The sequence below is a fragment of the Salvia hispanica genome, chromosome 3 (assembly GCF_023119035.1).
Source record: "Salvia hispanica cultivar TCC Black 2014 chromosome 3, UniMelb_Shisp_WGS_1.0, whole genome shotgun sequence".
In the NCBI taxonomy this organism is placed as follows: Eukaryota; Viridiplantae; Streptophyta; class Magnoliopsida; order Lamiales; family Lamiaceae; genus Salvia; species Salvia hispanica.
Window position 1 is genome coordinate 13939839 of NC_062967.1, and position 22643 is coordinate 13962481.

Genomic DNA, 22643 nt, shown 5'->3' on the forward strand with positions numbered 1-22643 from the left:
TTTTCCGTGAGGTAGTTCGTGTCCTCTCCAGAGAAGTGTAGAGACGGTCGTCCCTCCCTGATCCCCGCGCACCCAATTTTTGTTATCTTCTCCGGTTGGAGGACAAAGGGTACATTAGGGTTTAGAAAACCCTAATGAGTATTTTTGCCAACTATGAGTTAATATCAATTGAAGTACTTTTTACTATTTTCAAATTTTTCTGGACGAAAATACCCTCAATATTTTAAGGGTATATATATTTAATAACTTATCATATATTCATATTTTTTATAAATATCTTTACTATATATTTTTGATAAATTTTCTAAATATAATTTGACTTTCAATATTATCATTTAATTTTGTGATATATGCAAGAAAAGATCCTTATTCAATTTTTTATTATTAAAGAAAAGTTCTTTATTCAATTTTATAATTCTTTAATATAAAAAATTGAAGAAGCAATTTTACTTGCATGTCACAAAATTAAGTGATAATATTGAAGGTCAAATTATATTTAGAAAATTCGTCAAAAATATATTGTAAAGATATTTATAAAAAAATATGAGTATGTGATAAGTTTATTAAAAATATACACACTTTAAGGTATTGAGGGTATATTCGTCCAGAAAAACTTGGAAATAGTAAAAAAGTACTTCAAATGATATTAACCCATAGTTGATGGACCTCAAATGATATTTTCAAAGTTCACGGATCTAAAATGATACTTTGGCAAAGTTCGTGGACCAAAAAAGATGTTCCCTCTTATAAAAATTGTGATTGGTGAGTTAAGTAAAGAGATAATAAAATGGAAAATGAAAAAGGTAGAGAGATGAAGAGAGAAAAAAGTAAGAGAGAGTAAAGTAGGTGTGGAAAAATATATTGACTTTTACTAAAAAAGGAAATGACTCTATTACTATGGAACGTATCAAAATGGCAAAATAACTGTTACTATGGAACGGAGGGAGTACTTCTCACTCTTACTTAATTCTCTCCACTTTGCATTTATTAAACATATAGTACTACTATTCCGTCGGTATCATTTTCCTTTTATATTTGTTAGCTGTTACAACCAAGATAACCTATTACTAAAAATAGAAACACATTTATCTTTACATTCTTTCATCCTTGTTATTTTATTCTTTCTACTTAATATACAAAATAAAGTTACATAAAATTTTGTGCCGCCCAAGGAAGAGTCATCTTCCTTGGGATGAGGGAATGCTATTTCTTAATCTACATGCCAAAAAAAAATATATCTATTAACATGGAACAAATGGAGTAATTTTTTTTAATCAAGAGATTTGTATAAAATTTTAAGTTTGATAGGAGTATATTTTCTTAGAAATGAGAAAATGATTTTTTTTTTGGTAGAATAAAGATGATTTTCTTTAATTCGGTAAAAGAGATTTACATATCGAATGGCACTGATTTTGAAAATTGGAAGATGAATTAAGAGAAGACATTCCATAATTTAGGTGTACCAATATGGAAAAATGATGTGGTATGCCCCATCAAGAATATTTTTTTAACTTGGAAGAATACACCTTCATGCATATTAACGGAACAAATTCTTTAATATGGAAATTTTTAATGTCCATTTATAACCATATATACACACACCATATAACCTTAAACCCTAACATGCTTAATATATATAGTACTAATATATACGCATCTCCCATCATCTTTCAAATCAATTGAGAAAAAAAAATTCATTGCAAGCAATGGATTTGTACGCCACTTTTTTTCCTTTTTTAATACATATGAACATGTACGTTTTCCTTATTACGATTACATGTTTATTATCTAAATGTTCTTTTCAAAATTTTGTGTAATCGAATGAATCAAAATTTTGGTCTCTTGATCAAGTACATATATTCTTGATTTGCCCAATATCACTAATCTAGAGATGTACTAGTATAACAACTAATTTTAAAGTTATACCATACATCCAATCTGGTGCTGCCACGTGACACAAAAAATGCAATATTGTAAACACTAAAATGCAATATATATGTGTAGAAGCTATAAATGAATTTCGGCAGATTGCATTTTTGTTATATGCATATTGTATTTTTTATTGTTGAGTTTTGCATTTTAGATATTGACTGTTAATTTGCATTTTATATATAGACGGATTGCATTTATATATGTGAAAATGCAAAACTTAACAATATAAAATGCAATTTATGTGAAAATGCAAAACTCAACACTATAAAATGCAATTTACCTACAACTAAAATGCAATCTGCGGAAATACATATACAACTAGATTGCATTTTTGTGTTTAAAATATTGCATGTTTTGTGCCACATGGCAACACCAGATTGAATGTACGTTGTGACTCTAAATAAGGGGGCACCCTAGTGCTCCCCTATATATATATATGTTTAGTTTTTCTTTATTTTAGGGAAACATAAGACTATTATTATGTATGTTTAGTCTTGTTTTCTTTATTTTATAATTATTGAGTAATTTTAGTCTTGTTTTCTTTATTTTATAATTGAGTAATTTTAAATTCTACATGTAGGTTTGCTAAAAGAAATTTATGTTTCTAGTTATGATTGAAATTATAATCTCATTTTAATGGCATAAAATCAAATACTATTAATTTGCTTGAGTTCATATTGGACTATACATAATAAGTATTTTTTTCTATGGTAGACAATCTATCAAATTCATACGTGCATTTTGTTGAGATTGAATTTAAATTCACATCTGGATGACTTGTGTGGATAAAGAAGAAGCATATAATGCATATGCATTCACCAAAGGATTTAGAATTTGGAAAGGTAAAAAATCTTATAATAGAAAAAAGAGCTTTTACATTTTTGTGTTGTTGTGAGGGATAATCAAAACGGCAAATTCAGAGTATCCCTCACAGCAACACAAAAATGTACATCCCCGAAGCTTATTTTTTCGATTATAAGATTTTTTACCTTTTCGCATTCCAAATCCTTTGGTGAATGCATATGCTTTATATGCTTCTCCTTCATTCACAAATGTCATTCCATGTGCGAATTTATATTCAATCCCAACAAGATGCATATATGAATCTGATGGATTTTCTATAATAGAAGAAAATAATTATGTATAATCCAATATGAACTCATGCAAAATAGTAGTACTCCTATAGTACTATTTATTATTAGATTTAAATTTAAAATTCATAATCTTTATGCCATTAAATTGAGATTATGCTAGTTAGAAAATATCGACCATAAAACTAAGAGATAAATTATTTTTTTTCAAACCTACATGTAGATGCGACTCCTAATGGCGAACTGAGGAATAGTATTTTAAACATAAATTTCATTTTAGAAAGTTTAATTAGAAGTAAATTTGAAGCCCCGAAGAAAAAGTTTGAAAAGTTCGATGAAGATGTCTTCAACATTAAAATTTAAAAGTTGGCTACCATTATGTTAATGGGGTAGTGATAAAATGCAAACTAATATATTGTACAAACTCAAAACTAGGGATGTCAATCTAGTCCGAAACCCGCGGGCCGACCCAAATAACCCGGTAAAATCATAGGGTTAGGGCCGGAAAATTGTAACCCAAATACATAACCGGGCTACACGGGCTTACCCGTTTGGGTCGGCAGATTATGCGGGTTGGCCCGGGTGGGTTGTGGGTTAGCCCATGGGTTGAGCATTTTAAAAAAATATTATCAAATTTTGGGTTTATATACTTATATATATGAAATATATATGGCATATGAACCTATTTATGGTAATTATGTCTTCTTTCTCAAATTAAAAGTTAGGATTAAATGAAATATAGACTATAATAATATCGTAATATGTACTCATATAATCACATGAAACTCCATAGAATTTATTATTTGACATACTATTATCTATACTATATTTTTTAACTTCTTAGAATTTATTTTTCGGGTAAACAATTAAGAACGTTATTTAACTCCTTTTGAAATGCATGATTTCCATTTAGTTGTCATTTAATTGTATTCAGATTCACACGTGCTACTAATTGAGTGATATGTTTACGTATTTTGTTTCAATTTTCAATAGCTATTATTTTCTTTCTCTTGATCATTTTGATAATACTTCACTTTACGACAATCTGTTTTTTTTACAAGTTAGAATATTGAATTGGATAGAAAGTAACAAATAAGATCACTTTTGACCCGAATAGTCCGTGGGTTAGCTCGAAACCCGAAGAGTTAGGGTTAGGGCCAAAAATGTAAAACCCGAAAAATCCACAGCCCGAATAACCCGCACCCAAATAGCCCGACAACCCGAGTGGATTGGCCCGAACCCGAGCGGGTTAGCCCAATTGACATCCCTATTCAAAACTCCTCAACACAACTTCAACAGTTTCAATACAATATCAACACAGTGTAAAATTTCAAGATTTTAATGTCAACACAGTATCAACACAATATCAACACAACATCAATCATTGACTACCGTTGAAATTCTATTGACATTTTCCTGTTGATGTTTTTTTTCTGATCTGTTGACATTTTTCAATGGTCTAAATTATAGTTTTGAGTTTGTACAATACTTAGAGTTTTTATTTGATTACATTCTTATGTTAATATTTGTAGATACAAGTGGATAGATAATAATAATAATTAGGGTTAATTAATAACAGAAGCGAGATGATTTTGTCTCATTACAGAAATCATTAAGAAATTAATGACCCAAATATATTGTCATTTGATATATCCAACTAATTAGATAGCATAAATTACTTCTATTTTTATTTCCAACTGTGATTAGTTGGGCACGCGACGGACAACATATCCAGACCACTAAACTTTTATTTTCCATCTTCTCTAATAATCCCAGTTTGTATAAATAAGTTGTATAATCTCAAGGTGCATATACCTTCCACAACTAATTTGATTCATACTTTGCAGGATGTTTGAACTAAATTGAATTATTTTCTTTTTTAATAAAAAATAAAATATCTAATCATTTTTACTTTATTCTTATTAATACTTTAATCTAGTGTCGCTTTTATTTTATTCTCTCATTTATTTTATTTTATTTTTATTTAACAAAAAATTTAATCTCCATACACCAACTAAGTCGAGAGGTCTTTAGAGCATCCGCAGCGATGCTTTTTTTTTCCGTCCGTCCGTCCGCCGCTGGAGCTCGTCCGTCCGTGCCAGCGGCACAGCGCTGCTCTTAGCTAAGAGCACGTCCGTGCCGCTGAGCACCATTACGTGGCAGCTTCTGATTGGCCAACGGCTAATTCAATTTTTTTATTTTTTTAAAAAAAAATCGAAATTTATTTAAAAAAATGTTTTTAAATAAAAAAAAATTTCCCACTTCCCAAAAAATTATATCCGTTTTCTACCCACTTTTAATTTTTTTTCAATTTTTTTTCCCCAAAATTCACATTTTCATCTATAAACACCCCCACTTCAACACAAAAAAAATCACATTCTCATCTATTCTATCATCTACATTCTCTCATCTTTTTTCTCATATTCTCTCATCTAAATTCCCACCACACTACACAATGTCCGGCTCCGACGATCACCCCTCCGGAAATCGCGGTTGGAACCACGATTGGTTCGACTTCGGCGAATTCCCTAGTCCGGAAACGCAATTGACGGCCCCTCCTCAAACCCAAGGTTCGCAATTTTCGGGTGGCTACCGTCCTTACCCGGTGCACGACCAAAACGCCTCCGGGTTCGGGTGGGCACCCGAACCCGGATCGGGAGGGAGCAGCAGCTCTACTCCTACTCCTACTTCTATTCCTACTCCTACTCCTCCTGTTCGTGGCATCCGCACTCCGTACACTCCGGGTGAGATGATGGCGATGTTCAAAGCCTACTTGGCAGTCTCCGAAGATCCGGCCGTTGGCACAAACCAAACCGGGGATACGTATTGGTGGCGCATCACTCGCCTTTACAATGAAACCCGGCCGGGGGGAACCATCTATTGCAATGATAGTATGGTGCGCAATTGCGTCTACAGATGCAACTTAGCAATCGGTAAGTTCCAGGGGTACTTCCAACAGGAAGAAGAGCGGGCGGCGGGGAGCGGCAAGAGCGAGCTCGACATCATCAGTGCCGCCTTGGCGACCTACCAAAGCTTGGAGTTGATACCGTTCAAGTACCTCGATTGTTGGCAGGAGGGGCGCCTACATCCGAAGTATAGGGGCGGCGTAGTAGCATCCTCCTCCAGCCTCCTCTAGCAAACGGTCGAGGTTGGTAACCCTATCCGACGGCGCCTCCGATGATGTGGCTACCCAAATTGCCGAAACTAACTTGGGTAGCCCCGACGCTGGCCCGAGCAGTTCCCGCCGGCCGCAAGGAAGGAAGAAGGCGACGGCTACCCGCCGTCGCACCCCGACTCTAGCCGCCCCCGCCCCCGCTCCCGCTCCTTTGTGCCTCCTCCACCCCCGAACAACTCATTGTGGACCCTCTTGGGTCAACTCTATTTGAACGATACGTCTAAGATGACTCGGATCAACTTGCAACACATGAGCAAATGATCCGGGCCTCCAAGAGGTAATTGGGGTTAGAGGACTAGTCTTCCACGTGTGTAATTTTTAATTTGTAGGATTTTAATGTATTTTTTTATTTTCTAGGATTTTAATTATGTATATTTATTTTTAGTATTTTAATTATGTAATTTTAATTTTTTAGGATTTTAATTATGTAATTTTTATTTTTTAATGTATTTTTATAATGTAGAAATGTTTTTAATAATTAGAGTATTTAAATTGAATAATAGAATGGTGAGACCTTTGAGCTTGTCCTTAGCTAAGAGCACGGATGTGGGTGTTGTGCTTTTAGCTAAGGACGAGGAGTAAAATTGGGCTGCCTCTGTCTCTGACAAATTTAATAGCTTTTCCATTTATGTTGTCTTATTATTCCTCGATATTTAATAATCTAATATTCCCAGTGCCACCATTGCCAAGATTCTTCACACCTTGGCACAATAACAAACAACAACATCATTAGTACACGACAAATAGTCTTATTTTTCGATTTTGATCTGTTGACTAAATTAATCTCATTTCTTTTAATTGAAAACTTGTTGCCATTTTTTTTTCTCTATCCTATTCTTTTACTCTCTCATTCTCCATCAATTGCACCTTAAAATTTGTACAGTCTACAAATGAGACTGACTGTTTTTGTTGGAGGGATTATAACAATTTTTAAATATACAAACAAGACTATTGTCATCATAACAAACAAGCATAGTCAATTCGGGCTGGTTCCACACATCCAGAGACGGACCCAGGTGGGGTCGGGCGGGGTCGGCCGACCCCACCGCGGGTCCATGTTTACAACGGAAAACTCTATCTGTATGTTCGGCGCCCCGCGGAAGCCTCACTTCCGACCCCATGGACGCTCCGAGCTTCGACTCTTAAAGAGAAATTAATAAGAAAATAAACTTGGAAAGTTAAAGAAATAGAGAGAGGAAGACAAAAACAATTTGGGAAGTTTGAATAAACCGGCAAAGTTTGAATTTCGTATGAGTCAAGTTTGTTTTGGTAAGAGAATTTTGAAAAAGAATGGCTGAACTGTGTAAGAGAATGTTGAAGGAGAAAGAGATGGTGGCGTTAGTTATAATTTTATTTCGTAAAACAACAAATATAATTTTTAATATATTCTTAGTATGTAAACTAGATCGAAGAATTCTTAATATTTACTATGTTTTAAAAAATTCTACTTTAAATTTTAATTAATAGTATTATTTAATATGCGTGAGTTGCTTAATATTTATGTCCATTACTTTTTTACGTTTTTTAATTTATTTTCATTTTTAGTTAATACGATTAATAATAATATTTGCAAATATAATTATATAATACACTGAAAATATTAACAAAGATAGTCAGAATAAAAGTAATGATAAAAAGTCCAAGGAATTTTCATTAATTAAAAATATGAACATTTGCTAAACAAGTCAATGATATATATTTTTAAATAAAAATTTAATTATTTTATGTAAAATAAAATAATTATTTTAATAAATAGTATAGAATTATTCTTATTAGCATCCCCACGAGTTTAATTTTCTAGATCCGTCATTGCACACATCGTCGTTTCATTGGCGGTACTCACAGCCAAAGCTATAAATATCAAAATTATTTCAAGTCAAGTTCGAAAATGGAGTGTTAATAACTTCAAAATTCTTCTCGTGGATTACAGTTATTACTCTCTCTCCTTTACAGATTATTCTAAGAATTGGAGATTGATGACAAGAGAGTATGAGAAGTTAGCATAACAAAATCAAATGGTTAATTTTTACCTAAATATCTAGAGATATTTTTTTTAATCAAAAATACAAATCACTTATCTTGGAAACGGAGGGAGTATATAATAACAAAATCGAGAATCGAGATGCGATATTAGAGCATTGTCAGCGTGATACCATATCACGGTGTTGCGTGCTTAAGCGTGGGTTGTGTCGACAACACGAGGCTTGTTCATTTTAAAAAAATTTCAAAATCGAATAATTTTGTTAAGCCCATTTGCTCCAATAAGCACAAAATCATGTTGAAGAATCTCGAGGCAAGTTGGGCTGCCTCTGACAAAATTTAATAGTTTTTCCATTTCTGTTGTATTATTCCTCTATATTTAGAGATAATTAAATCTAATATCGCCAGTCCCACCATGGCCAAGATTCTTCAAACCTTAGATCCACTCCTCCTCCTTGTCCTTGTCCGCGTCCTCTTTCTCCCCTTGCAGTAGCAAACACGGCACAAATCACAAAAAAATATTGTCGTTCTTCGATTCTCAAATACTCCATCAGTGAAAAATAGTCTTATTTTTTTACTATTTTTGTCTGTTCACCAAAGTTAAACTAATTTCTCTTTATGGAAACATTGTCACCACTTTTCTCTTTATCTCCGAATTTACCCTTTTTCTCACACTCAAACTCTAAAAAAGTGGTGCACTAAAATCCGTGCTGTCAACAAATAATAGGAGTACCATTTTTATAACAATTCTCAAATATATAAACAAGCCTATTGTCAGCATAACAAGCAGAGTCACTCATATTATTAGCATCTTTTACTCAGCCAACCAAGAAGATTACTTCAACACATCAAGTGCTTTATCCAAGATAATTAAAACAGTTATACCAATTCTCAATCACACAATAACTTTCGCAAAAAATGGAACTTACCTGGATTTGGCTTACGGTCATGGCCATTTTAGCTGGTTCTTTAGTTACGTTGGTGCGGAGGAGGAGGAAGAAGGCGGAGAGTCTGCCTCCAGGCCCAAAAGGGATCCCTATTCTGGGACACCTACACATGCTGGGGAAGAATCCTCACCAGGACCTGCACAGGATTGCCAAAGATCATGGCCCGATTATGTACATGCAATTCGGATTCGTTCCAAACATCATCGTTTCATCTCCACAGGCAGCTGAGCTTTTCCTCAAGACACATGATCTTGTTTTTGCAAGCAGACCACCTCACGAGGCTTCTAAGTATCTCTCATGGGATCAGAGGAATCTGGTATTTGGGCCTTACAGTCCGTATTGGCGGAACATGCGGAAACTATGCACCTTAGAGCTTCTCAGCACCCTTAAGATCAATTCCTTCCAACCTATGAGAAGGGAAGAACTTGGTCTTTTCGTTGAATCCCTCAAGGAAGCTTCCAAACTGAACTCTACTGTCGATCTTAGTGCCAAGGTCGCGTCCCTGACTGCAGAGATGAGCTGCAAAATGGTGTTTGGTAAGAAGTATGATGACAAAGACATAGATGACAGAGGCTTCAAAGCAGTGATCCAAGAAACGATGAAACTAGGAGCAGTTCCCAATCTGGGAGATTACTTTCCTTTCCTTGGAATCTTGGATCTCCAAGGGCTGACAAGGAAGATGAAGGCACTCGCAAAAGTTTTTGACGGTTTCTTTGAGAAGGTTATAGAACACCATGTTCGAGCAGGGGATCATCCTGAGCAGGCCAAAGACATTGTTGATACCATGATGTCCATAATGCAAAGTGGAGAATGTGAGTTTCAGTTTGATCGACGTAATATCAAGGCTATGATGCTGGTAAGCACATGAATCATTCTACTTCTTGTTTGGAAAAACTATTACTCCTTAGTAATGAATTACATGTGCAGGACTTGCTCGTAGGTTCAATGGACACAGCTGCAGCAGCAATTGAGTGGACACTCTCAGAACTGCTGAGAAACCCAAAAGTTATGAAGAAACTACAGAAAGAGTTGGAAGAAGTTGTGGGATTAAAGAGGATAGTTGAGGAGTCTGATCTGTACAAACTCGAATATCTCAACATGGTTGTGAAGGAAAGCTTTAGGCTGCATCCAGTGGTTCCACTGTTGGTTCCTCACTATTCTATGGAACACATCAAGGTTAATGGCTATGATATACCAAAAGAATCAAGGATACTCATCAACACATATGCAATTGGGCGAGATCCAAATGTATGGACTGATCCAGAGATGTTTGTTCCAGAGAGGTTCAGTGGCAGTGACATTGATGTTTGGGGACAACATTTCCAGCTCCTCCCATTTGGGTCTGGGAGGAGAGGTTGCCCCGGAATCCAACTGGGGCTCATCCAAGTTCGACTGATCGTGTCACAGTTAGTCCACTGCTTCGATTGGCAGCTGCCAAATGATATGTCGCCAAAGGAGCTGGACATGGATGAGGAATTTGGCCTTATTGTTTCAAGGGTCAATCATCTCATGGCAATCCCCACGCTTCGGTTGCTGAACTAGATTATGAAGTAAACTTGTAAGAATTCGCTTCCTGAAAACATTCTATGTAGAAGCAAAGTAAGACAAGCTAAATAAGTACTCACAGCTATCACAATGCTATGATATGTCACAATTATTTCAAGGTCAATTTCAATTATTGCATAGTTGTTCAGCTGAAATATGAAATCATACATTTGAACAATAACTACATTCTTCTTTAACTATGTTCAGTACAAGCATTTTATCCCAATCATGTACAAACACAAACCATCCATCAAATGAATTGTGGGCAATCTTATATAGGCAAACAGACTGACCAATAAACTATAAAATTCTTCAAAATGGAGTGTTAATAATTTCAAAATTCTTCTCGTTGATTAAAGTTATTACTCTCCTCCTTTACAGATTATGCTAAGAATTGGAGATTGATGACATAAGGCTTCGAAGAGAGTATGAGAAGTTAGCATAACAAAATCAAATGGTTAATTTTTGCCTAAATATCTTGAGATATTTGTTTTGATTGAAAACAAATCAATTATCTTGGAAACGGAGGAGTATATAATTACAAAATCGAGATGTGATATTAGAGCATTGTCAGCGTGATACCATATCACGGTGATGCGTGCTTAAGCACGGGTTGTGTCGACAGCACGAGGCTTGTTCATTTTAAAAAAATTTCAAGATCGAATAATTTTGTTAAACCCGTGTGCTCCAATAAGCACAAATTGTTTAATTATGTTGAAGAATCTCGAGGTGCATATAACAATTAAAAATAGCTCAACTATAATACACCAAATTGGGCTGCCTCTGACCAGATTTAATAAGTTTTCCATTTCTGTTGTGTTATTATTCCTCGATATTTAGAGATATTAAATCTAATATCGCCAGTCCCACCATGGCTAAGATTCTTCAAAGTTCAAACCCATCCTCTCGCAGTAGCAAACACGGCACAAATCACCAAAAAATAATGTCTTTCTTCAATTCTCAAATACTCCATCCGTGAAAAATAGTCTGATTTTTTTTCCATTTTAGTCTGTTCACTAAAGTTAATCTAATTTCTCTTTATGGAAACTTTATCACCACTTTTCTCTTTCTCTCCGAATTTACCCTTTTTCTCACACTCAAACTCTAAAAAGTTGGTTCATTAAAATTCGTGCTGTAAACAAATACGACCATTTTTCACCATTTTTCGAGGAGGGAGGGATTATAACGATTCTCAAATATACAAACAAGCCTATTGTCGGCATAACAAGCAGAGTCACTCGTATTAGTATCTGTTACTCAGCCAACCAAGCAGATTACTTCAGCACTTCAATTGCTTTATTCAAGATAATTGAAACAGATATACCAATCCTCAATCACACAATAACTTTTGCAAAAAATGGAACTTACCTGGATTTGGCTTACGGTCATGGCCATTTTAGCTGGTTCTTTAGTTACGTTGGTGAGGAGGAGGAAGAAGACGAGGAGACTGCCTCCAGGCCCAAAAGGGATCCCTATTCTGGGAAACCTACACATGCTGGGGAAGAATCCTCACCAGGACCTGCACAGGATTGCCAAAGACCACGGCCCGATTATGCACATGCAATTCGGGTTCGTTCCAAACATCATTGTTTCATCTCCACAGGCAGCTGAGCTTTTCCTCAAGACACATGATCTTGTTTTTGCAAGCAGACCACCTCACGAGGCTTCTAAGTATCTCTCATGGGATCAGAGGAATCTGGTATTTGGGCCTTACAGTCCGTATTGGCGGAACATGCGCAAACTATGCACCTTGGAGCTGCTCAGCACCCTTAAGATCAATTCTTTCCAACCTATGAGAAGGGAAGAACTTGGTCTTTTCGTTGAATCCCTCAAGGAAGCTTCCAAACTAAACTCTACTGTCGATCTTAGTGCCAAGGTCGCGTCCCTGACCGCAGAGATGAGCTGCAGAATGGTGTTTGGCAAGAAATATGATGACAAAGACATAGATGACAGAGGCTTCAAAGCTGTGATCCAAGAAACGATGAAACTAGGAGCAGTTCCCAATCTGGGTGATTACTTTCCTTTCCTTGGAATCTTGGATCTCCAAGGGTTGACAAGGAAGATGAAGGCACTCGAAAAAGTTTTTGATGTTTTCTTTGACAAAGTTATAGAAGACCATGTTCGAGCAGGGGATCGTCCTGAGCAGGCCAAAGACATTGTTGATACCATGATGTCCATAATGCAAAGTGGAGAATGTGAGTTTCAGTTCGATCGATGTAATATCAAGGCTATGATGCTGGTAAGCACATGAATCATTCTACTTCTTGTTTGGAAAAGCCATTACTCCTTAGTGATGAATTACATGTGCAGGACTTGCTCATAGGTTCAATGGACACAGCAGCAGCAACAATTGAGTGGACACTCTCAGAACTGCTGAGAAACCCAAAAGTTATGAAGAAGCTACAGAAAGAGTTGGAACAAGTTGTGGGATTAAAGAGGATAGTTGAGGAGACTGACCTGAACAAACTCGAATATCTCAACATGGTTGTAAAGGAAAGCTTTAGGCTGCATCCAGTGGCTCCACTGTTGATTCCTCACTATTCTATGGAACACATCAAGGTTAATGGCTATGATATACCAAAAGAATCAAGAATACTCATCAACACATATGCAATTGGACGCGATCCAAAAGTATGGACTGATCCAGAAATGTTTGTTCCAGAGAGGTTCAGTGGCAGTGACATTGATGTTTGGGGACAGCATTTCCAGCTCCTCCCATTTGGGTCTGGAAGGAGAGGTTGCCCCGGAATCCAACTGGGGCTCATCCAAGTTCGACTGATCGTGTCACAGTTAGTCCACTGCTTCGATTGGCAGCTGCCAAATGATATGTCGCCAAAGGAGCTGGACATGGATGAGGAATTTGGCCTTATTGTTTCAAGGGTCAATCATCTCATGGCAATCCCCACGCTTCGGTTGCTGAACTAGATTATGAAGCAAACTTGTAAGAATTCGTTTCCTGAAAACATTCTATGTAGAAGCAAAGTAAGACAAGCTAAATAAGTACTCACAGCTATCACAATGCTATGATATGTCAAAATTATTTCAAGGTCAATTTCAATTATTGCATAGTTGTTCAGCTGAAATATGAAATCATACATTTGAACAATACATGCATTCTTCTTTAACTCTGTTCAAGTCAAGCATTTTATACCAATCATGTAGTCCACAAACGCAGTTTAGAGTGAGATATGATTAGGGCCAAGTTATTAGGAAGAGGAAGTAGCCTGATCCCTGTTTCAAATTCCACTCCTTAAAGGAGAAGTGGAGTTTTCAAATATAATTCTGTGGTTTTCTATTTCTTTGTGTCACAGGTATATGTTGACAGGAGTTTCAAATAGTAAAAGACATTCTTCTCTCTTAGTTTTCAATCTTATTTTAGTTTCCTCCATCATGATTTCATTGGTTAAATAACTTCCTTTGCATGAAACTGAACAATCAAGTATAATTCATTAACTTTATAATAATGAGTTTGTCGATTATAACTCTCACCTTTCCTACTTTCAAGATGTTTTTTTAAAGCACGAAAATGAAAATTTAATTTTAGCTTGGATTGAGATTTAGCCATTTAGGATGATAAAATTGGAGAATAAATAGAGTATAATATTAATTTTTGTCAAAACAGGTGCATAATCAGAAATCAGAAATACTACAAAAGTACAAATAACTCCATATTTTTGTCAAAACAGGTGTCATAATCAGAAATACAAATCCTTGTTTAGTTTCAAATTTAGTGGAACAAAATAGTGAAAATATCTGTGTCCCAAATAACCGATTTGTGTAGTCCTAGTATAACTTGATTTTCCCATTTTATGTGTAACTCTATTTTTCAATATTTAGTAATTTTATCATTGTCTATTGTTCTTAGAGATCATGTTCATCTATCTCAATTTTTTTAAATAGAAACTATTTTTGTTTTGTTCCATCCTTAAAAAATAGAAATTTTTAAATTTTCTATTTTGGGAAATGAACCCGACAATATACTAACATTACTTTCACCAATTTTTCTTTCCATCTCTTACGTTACCAATTTTTCTTTCCATCTCTCTTACTCTACCAATTTCTTTCACTTTACTAATTGTGCCTTAAAACCCGCACTGTTTCAAAAGTTTCTTTTTTTCAAGGTCGGAGGTAGTATAATTTTTAGATTTTAATTTGGTGTTTTCAGCGTTAGACCAATTCAGATATTTAAAAATTAAACACATGATTGCTTCATCATATCCATCTCAGAAATTGTGAGGTCCTTAAGGTGTTGTGTACTTATTCATCAGATAACACCATTCTTTATTTTCTTTTATACGTATTTATTTTCATATTTTATAGTCCGTTCTCAGATGAACCAAGAAGTCCCCTTCAAACTTAAACTGCTATATTTGCTTTGCAAGATAAATAGCAGAAAGATCTGTCAATTCTCATTCACACAATAACTTTAGCAGTAATGGAACTTACTTGGTTGTGGCTTACTGTCATGGCCATTTTAGCCGGTTCGTTGATTTTGTTGGTGACGAGGAGGAAGGAGACTAAGAGACTGCCTCCAGGTCCAAAAGGGATCCCTATTCTGGGAAATCTACACATGCTGGGGAAAAAATCCTCACCAAGACCTGCAAAGGATTGCCAAAGACCACGGCCCCATTATGTACATGCAATTCGGATTCGCTCCAATCATCGTCGTTTCATCTCCTGAGGCAGCTGAGCTATTCCTTAAGACACACGATCTTATTTTTTCCAGCAGACCACCTCATCAGGCTGCTAAGTATCTGGCATGGGATCAGAAGAGTCTGGGATTTGGGGCTTACAGTCAGTATTGGCGGAACATGCGCAAGCTATGCACCTTGGAGCTGCTCAGCACCCTTAAGATCAGTTCTTTCCGATCTATGAGAAGGGAAGAGCTTGGTCTTTCTGTTGAATCCCTCAAGGAAGCTTCCAGACTACACATTGTGGTCGATCTTAGTGCCAAGGTTGCATCCCTGACTGCAGGGATGAGCTGCAGAATGGTGTTTGGTAAGAAATATGATGACAAAGACATAGATGACAGAGGCTTCAAAGCTGTGATCCAAGAAACAATGAAACTAGCAGCAGTTCCCAATTTGGGTGATTACTTTCCTTTCCTTGGAGTCTTGGATCTTCAAGGGCTGACAAGGAAGATGACGGCACTCGCAAAAGTTTTTGATGATTTCTTTGAGAAAGTTATAGAAGACCATGTTCGAGCTGGATCTCATCCTGAGCAGGCCAAAGACGTTGTTGATACCATGATGTCCATAATGCAAAGTGGAGAGTGTGAGTTTCAGTTCGACCGACGTAATATAAAGGCCATTATGCTGGTAAGCACATGGTCCAATGAATAATTTTACTTCTTGTTTGGATAAACATTTTCTTAGTAATGAGTAATCAGTTGAGGAAGCATTACATGTGCAGGACTTGCTCGCAGGTTCAATGGACTCAGCAGCAGCATCAGTTGAGTGGGTGCTATCAGAACTGAAGAGAAATCCAACAGTTATGAAGAAACTACAGAAAGAGTTGGAGCAAGTGGTGGGATTGAAGAGGGTGGTTGACGAGTCTGACCTGGACCAACTCGAATATCTCGACAAGGTTGTCAAGGAAACCTCCAGGATGCATCCAGTTGTTGATTCCTCACTATTCTAGGGAACACATCAAGGTTAATGGCTATGATATACAAAACGAATCAAGAATACTCGTCAACACATATGCAATTGGGCGCGATCCAAATGTATGGACTGATCCAGAGATTTTCATTCCAGAGAGGTTCATTGGCAGTGACATTGATCTCAGGGGACAACATTTCCAGCTCCTCCCATTTGGCTCTGGGAGGAGAGGTTGCCCCGGAATCCCACTGGGGCTCATCCAAGTTCGACAGATTGTGTCACATCCATTGCTTCGATTGGCAGCTGCCAAATGATATGTCGCCAGAGGAACTGGACATGAATGAGGAATTTGGCATTGTTGTTTCAAGGGTCAATCATCTCATGGCAATCCCCATGCTTCGGTTGCAGAACTAGATTATGAAGCAAACCTGTAAGAATTTGCTTCCTGAAAACATTCTATGTAGAAGCAAAGTATGACAAGCTAAATAAGTAATCACAGTCAGGTGCACGTATCACAATGCTATGATATATCAAAATTATTTCAAGGTCAATTTCAATTATTGCATAGTTGTTCAGCTGAAATATGAAATCATGCATTTGAACAATACATGCATTCTTTTTTAACTCTGTTCAGTACAAGCATTTTATGCCAATCATGTATTCCACAAACACAAATTAGAGTAAGATATTATTAGGGCCAAGTTATTAGGAAGAGGAAGTAGCCTGATCCCTGTTTCAAATTCAACTCCTTAAAGGAGAAGTGGAGTTTTCAAATATAATTCTGTGGTTTTCAATTTCTTTTAAGTGCCAAACCTATATGTTGACAGGAGTTTCAAATAGTAAAAGACATTCTTTCTTTCTTAGTTTCCAATCTTATTTTAGTTTCTTCCATGATTTCATTGGTTAAATAACTTCCTTGGCATGAAACTGAACAGTCAAGTATAATTCATTAACTTTATAATAAGGCACATGAAAAATCCATTGAGCGAAATTGAATATGGTAAAGGAAGCAGAAACAGAAGCATCAAGAGTGGCTTTTCCGACAAACCATTCATCAAACACATTGTGGGCATTCTCAAATAGGCACATAGACTCACCGCTACAAACAACCCCACACACAGGAAACCTCCACACAGATATCCATGATCTTAATTCAAGAAGGCAATCAAAAAATTGCAGAGGTAAATAAACTGACAATTTTACCTTTAATAACGGAGAAAGAGGAAAAGCTCAAATATTTCCACAGCGCGAAAATGAAATCTAATAACTTCAAAATTCAATCATATAGTTTGTCGATTATAACTCTCACCTTTCCTACTTTCAAGATGTTTTTTTTAAAGCACGAAAATGAAAAATTATTTTTAGCTTGAGTTGAGATTTACTGATTTTGCCATTTAGGAGGAAAAAATTGGAAAATAAATAGAGTATAATACTCCATCCGTCCTATTAAATATGCAACATTTGAAAATCAATACGGTATTTTATGTAGTGTTGTCTTGTGTGTTAATAAATAAAGAGTAAAGTGAGATAGATGAAAAAGTAGAGATAGAGATGTTTTCATTTAAGGAAACGTTTCATTTTTAATAGAACAACCTAAAATGGAAAACGTTTCATTTTTAATGGGATAGATGGAGTATTAATTTTTGTCAAAACAGGCGTCATAATAAGAAATATTACTCCCTCCGTTTCATAGTAATAGAGACTTTTCTTTTCGGCACGGAGATTAAGAAAAATTGTTTTAGGTGAGTTAGGTAAAGAAAGAATAAAATGCAAAATGTAAAAGGTAAAGAGATGAAGAGAGAAAAAAGTACTTCCTTCGCTCCATAGTAATAGAGTCATTTTTTGCTACAAGAGTCATTTTGAAATTTTGGTACGTTCCATAGCTAATGTAGAGTCATTTCCTTTTTTAGTAAAAGTCAACACATTTTTCCACACCTACTTTACTCTCTCTTACTTTTTTCTCTCCTCATCTTTCTACTTTTTTTATTTTCCACTTTATTCTCTCTTTCCTTAACTCACCTATCATAATTTTTATTAATCTCTGAAAAGAAATGTCTCCATTACTATGGAACGGAGGGAGTAAGAGGGAGTAAAGTAGATGTGGAAAAATGTGTTACTTTTACTGAAAAGGGAAATGACTTTATTACTATGGAACGAATAAAAATGGCAAAATGACTCTATTACTATGGAACGGGGGAGTACAAATTACACCATATCTGTGTCAAATAACCGATGTGTGTAGTATTTTTGTTTCCTAGTATACAAATCCTTGTTAACTATTTTTGTCGCAAATATATGTGGTTCTATGTTTCACTCCCTCCGTCCGCCATTACAGCATCTCCAATGGTCGGCTAGCGACCGGCTAGCCGATTCGTCGCGCTGGCCGATCGGCTAGCCGAACCATTGGAGTCGGCCAGCGCAAAATCGGCCAAACTTTCTGGCAAGGCCGAATTCCGATCGCTCGGCGCTAGCCGATGCGCTGGCCGCCATTGTGGCGTGCCGATCGGCCAGCGCCGATTTTCGATTTTTTTAAAAAAAAAAAAAAAAAAAAAAAAAAAAACCTATATAAACGCGATTTTCTCTCTCTCTAAATTTCTGTACAAGAGCAACATCTAACGATGGACAACAACAACTAGGCCCAATACAAAATTAAGAACTAAAACAAAACATGTCATACCGTCGCCAGGCTGCTGAGACCCCCGTTCGGCTAGCGGCAAACTAACACAGATTCAAGGCATACTAACATTTTTTAATGTATTTTTTTAATAAATTAATGAGGAGTAGAGTGGGGCGGTGGCTCGTGTGTGGAAGTCCGGATTTTTTTTTATTATGCAATTTTTTTTATTTTTAGTTAATGTACTTTTTTTTATTTAAGTAAAATTAACGAATTTTTTCCGTATATATGTCGTAAATTTAATTCCATATTGTGATTTTAATTCCGTAAATGTAGTATTTTTTGAATTATTTTTATTGCGGCCGGCCTATGGTCGTCCTAAATCTGATGTGGCAGGTGGATTTTTAGTGCTGCTGACGTGGCAGGGGGAGAAACAAGCTGTCCGATTTCTGGCCGAAGTACCATTGGAGATGCTCTTAGGAGTCCTATTTATGGGCGGCACGAGTTTTAAGAAATGTTAAGAAAAGTGGGTGGAAAAAGTTAGTGGAATAATGATCCCACTTATACATATTAGTTTTAAATGAAATGTGAGTGGAATGAGTTAGTGGAAGGTGAAACCCTATTACCATTTATGTTAAAAGTGAATCGAAACTCCTATTCGCGGACGGACAAAAATGGAAAAACGGGACTCTTATTCACAGACGGAGGGAGTAATTTTTATCATTGTTGAGTGTTCTCAATTATTTAAAAATAGAAACTATTTTTATTTATTTTCATCCTTTAAAAATATATTTTTAAAACTTTCTATTTTGGAAAATACTCCACAATATACTAGCAACATTACTTTCACCATTTTTTCTCTTACTCTCTCTTACTTTACTAATTTTTCTCTCGTTGTCTCTTAGTACTTTACTAATTATGCCTTAAAATCCATAATGTTTCAAAAATTTCTTTTTTTCAAAGTCGGAGGTAGTATAATTTTCAGATTTTAATTTGGTGTGTACGAATTTGTGTTATTAGAATTTGTGTAGCACCTATTTAGTCTCATCTCCCTACATTTAGGCATGTATTCAGAGAGAATTTAGGAGTTCAAAACACCTTTGCCCTTAGGACACAAGTATCATCACCTTTTCGAGCATCCACAGTCCACGCCTCTCGCCACGGCATAACTCTCCGTCACGTCAGCATTCCAAACATTTCAGCGTTAGACCACAATTCCCACAGTTTGATATCTCGCACCACGCTCCACAGGGGGTCCATCTCCTCAAGATATTTAAACACAAGATTGCTTCATATCCGTTTCAGAAATTGTGAGGTCCTTAAGACTTAAGGTGTTTGTGTACTTATCCTCAGATAACACCATTCTTTATTTTCTTTTATATTTATTTTCTTACTTTATAGTCCATTCTCAGATGAGCCAAGGAGACTCCTTCAACACTTAAACTGCTATATTTGCTTAATTGCTTGACAAGATAAACAGCAGAAAGATCTGTCAATTCTCATTCACACAATAACTTTAGCAATAATGGAACTTACTTGGTTGTGGCTTACCATCATGGCCATTTTAGCCGGTTCTTTGATTTTCTTGGCGACGAGGAGGAAGAAGACTAAGAGACTGCCTCCAGGTCCAAAAGGGATCCCTATTCTGGGACATCTACACATGCTGGGGGAGAACCCACACCAAGCCCTGCAAAGGATTGCCAAAGACCACGGCCCGATTATGTACATGCAATTCGGATTCGCTCCAATCATCGTCGTTTCATCTCCTGAGGCAACTGAGTTATTCCTTAAGACGCACGATCTAATTTTTGCCAGTAGACCACCTCATCAGGCTTCTAAGTATCTTTCATGGGATCAGAGGAATCTGGTATTTGGGGCTTACAGTCCGTATTGGCGGAACATGCGCAAGCTATGCACCTTAGAGCTGCTCAGCACCCTTAAGATCAATTCGTTCCGACCTATGAGAAGGAAAGAGCTTGCTCTTTTTGTTGAATCCCTCAAGGACGCATCCCAAAAACATGCAGCTGTTGATCTTAGTGCCAAGGTCGCGTCCCTGACCGCAGAGATGAGCTGCAGAATGGTGTTTGGTAAGAAATATGATGACAAAGACATAGATGACAGAGGCTTCAAAGCTGTGATCCAAGAAACGATGAAACTAGGAGCAGTTCCCAATCTGGGTGATTACTTTCCTTTCCTTGGAATCTTGGATCTCCAAGGGCTGACAAGGAAGATGAAGGCACTCGCAAAAGTTTATGATGATTTCTTTGAGAAAGTTATAGAAGACCATGTTCGAGCTGGGGATCGTCCTGAGCAGGCCAAAGACGTTGTTGATACCATGATGTCCATAATGCAAAGTGGAGAGTGTGAGTTTCAGTTCGACCGACGTAATATAAAGGCCATTTTGCTGGTAAGCACATGGTCCAATGAATAATGCTTCATCTTGTTTGGATAAACATTAGTTGATGATGAATTTTATTTGCAGGACTTGCTCGTAGCTTCAATGGACACAGCAGCAGCATCAGTTGAGTGGATACTCTCCGAACTGTTGAGAAATCCAACAGTTATGAGGAAACTACAGAAAGAGTTGGAACAAGTTGTAGGATTAAAGAGGATGGTTGAGGAGTCTGACCTGGACCAACTCGAATATCTTGACATGGTTGTAAAGGAAAACTTTAGGCTGCATCCAGTGGCTCCGCTGTTGATACCTCACTATTCTAGGGAAGACAGCAAGGTTAGTGGCTATGACATACCAAAAGATTCAAGAATACTCATCAACACATATGCAATTGGGCGCGATCCAAATGTATGGACTGATCCAGAGATGTTTGTTCCAGAGAGGTTCAGTGGCAGTGACATTGATGTTAGGGGAAAACATTTCCAGCTCCTCCCATTTGGCGCTGGGAGGAGAGGTTGCCCCGGAATACAACTGGGGCTCATCCAAGTTCGACTGATCGTGTCACAGTTAGTTCACTGCTTCGATTGGCAGCTGCCAAATGATATGTCGCCAAATGAGCTAGACATGGATGAGGAATTTGGCCTTGTTGTTTCAAGGGCCAATCATCTCATGGCAATCCCTACATTTAGGTTGCAGAAGTAGGTATTTTTAGCAAACTTGTACGAATTTGATTCCTTAAAACAATCTATATAGAAGCAAAGCAAGACAAGCTAATAAGTACTCACATCCAGGATTCCAGGTGCACGTATCACAATTCAAAAGGCTATGAGATATCAAAATTATTTCAAGGTTATGTTCAATTATTGCATAGTTGTTTATCTGAAATATAAAATCATGCATTTGAACAATACATGCATATTTTCTAGGTTCAGTACAAGCATTTCATCTCAATCATGTACAAACACAACCTAGAGTAAGATAAGATTGGGGCCAAGTTAATGGAAGAGGAAGTAGCCTGATCCCAGTTTCAAATTTCACTTCTTAAAGGAGAAGTGGAGTTTTCAAATATAATTCTGTGGTTTTTGATTTCTTTAAAGTGTCACAGCTAGTTTCAAATAGTAAAAGACATTCTTCTCTCTTAGTTTTCAATCTTATTTTAGTTTCCTCCATCATGATTTCATTGGTTAAATAACTTCCTTTGCCATGAAACTGAACAGTCAAGTATAATTCATTAACCAATAGAACAGAGTACAACCAAAGGAAAATAAAGAACTGACAGGATCGTCTGAAAACCACAATATATATTTATACACAAACTTGTTATTTTACGCAATTAACCAAATAAATAAACTCGGTTCCTTTTT

At 36.5% G+C, this 22643-nt stretch overlaps 2 protein-coding genes and 1 long non-coding RNA gene across 11 annotated transcripts; 2 read left to right on the forward strand and 1 right to left on the reverse strand.

Moving 5' to 3' along the window:
* Window positions 1–8409: 8409 nt before the first annotated feature.
* On the reverse strand, window positions 8410–17549 carry LOC125214175. Of its 8 annotated transcripts, XR_007175075.1 has the most exons (9): window positions 17474–17541; window positions 16230–16698; window positions 16075–16142; window positions 15767–15887; window positions 15117–15651; window positions 13128–13591; window positions 12039–13040; window positions 9108–10663; window positions 8410–8661 (listed from the first exon to the last, which is right to left on the reverse strand). It is a non-coding gene; the product is annotated as an uncharacterized LOC125214175 (long non-coding RNA). The 8 variants fall into 8 exon arrangements; XR_007175072.1 differs by having other exon boundaries at window positions 15117–15887; window positions 16230–16680; window positions 17474–17549; XR_007175073.1 differs by having other exon boundaries at window positions 13128–13586; window positions 15117–15887.
* On the forward strand, window positions 12028–13862 carry LOC125214174 (cytochrome P450 71AU50-like). The gene is made up of 2 exons (XM_048115080.1): window positions 12028–12909; window positions 12981–13862. The coding sequence occupies exons 1-2, from the start codon at window positions 12028–12030 to the stop codon at window positions 13593–13595; spliced, it is 1497 nt and encodes a 498-aa protein (XP_047971037.1). The 3' UTR covers window positions 13596–13862.
* A 2741-nt stretch (window positions 17550–20290) lies between the features above and the next one.
* Window positions 20291–22127, forward strand: LOC125214171 (cytochrome P450 71AU50-like). Of its 2 annotated transcripts, XM_048115077.1 has the most exons (3): window positions 20291–21291; window positions 21367–21615; window positions 21719–22065. In XM_048115077.1, the coding sequence occupies exons 1-3, from the start codon at window positions 20410–20412 to the stop codon at window positions 21833–21835; spliced, it is 1248 nt and encodes a 415-aa protein (XP_047971034.1). In that variant the 5' UTR covers window positions 20291–20409; the 3' UTR covers window positions 21836–22065. The 2 variants fall into 2 exon arrangements, with proteins under 2 accessions (XP_047971034.1, XP_047971033.1); XM_048115076.1 differs by having other exon boundaries at window positions 20292–21291; window positions 21367–22127.
* Window positions 22128–22643: the final 516 nt, after the last annotated feature.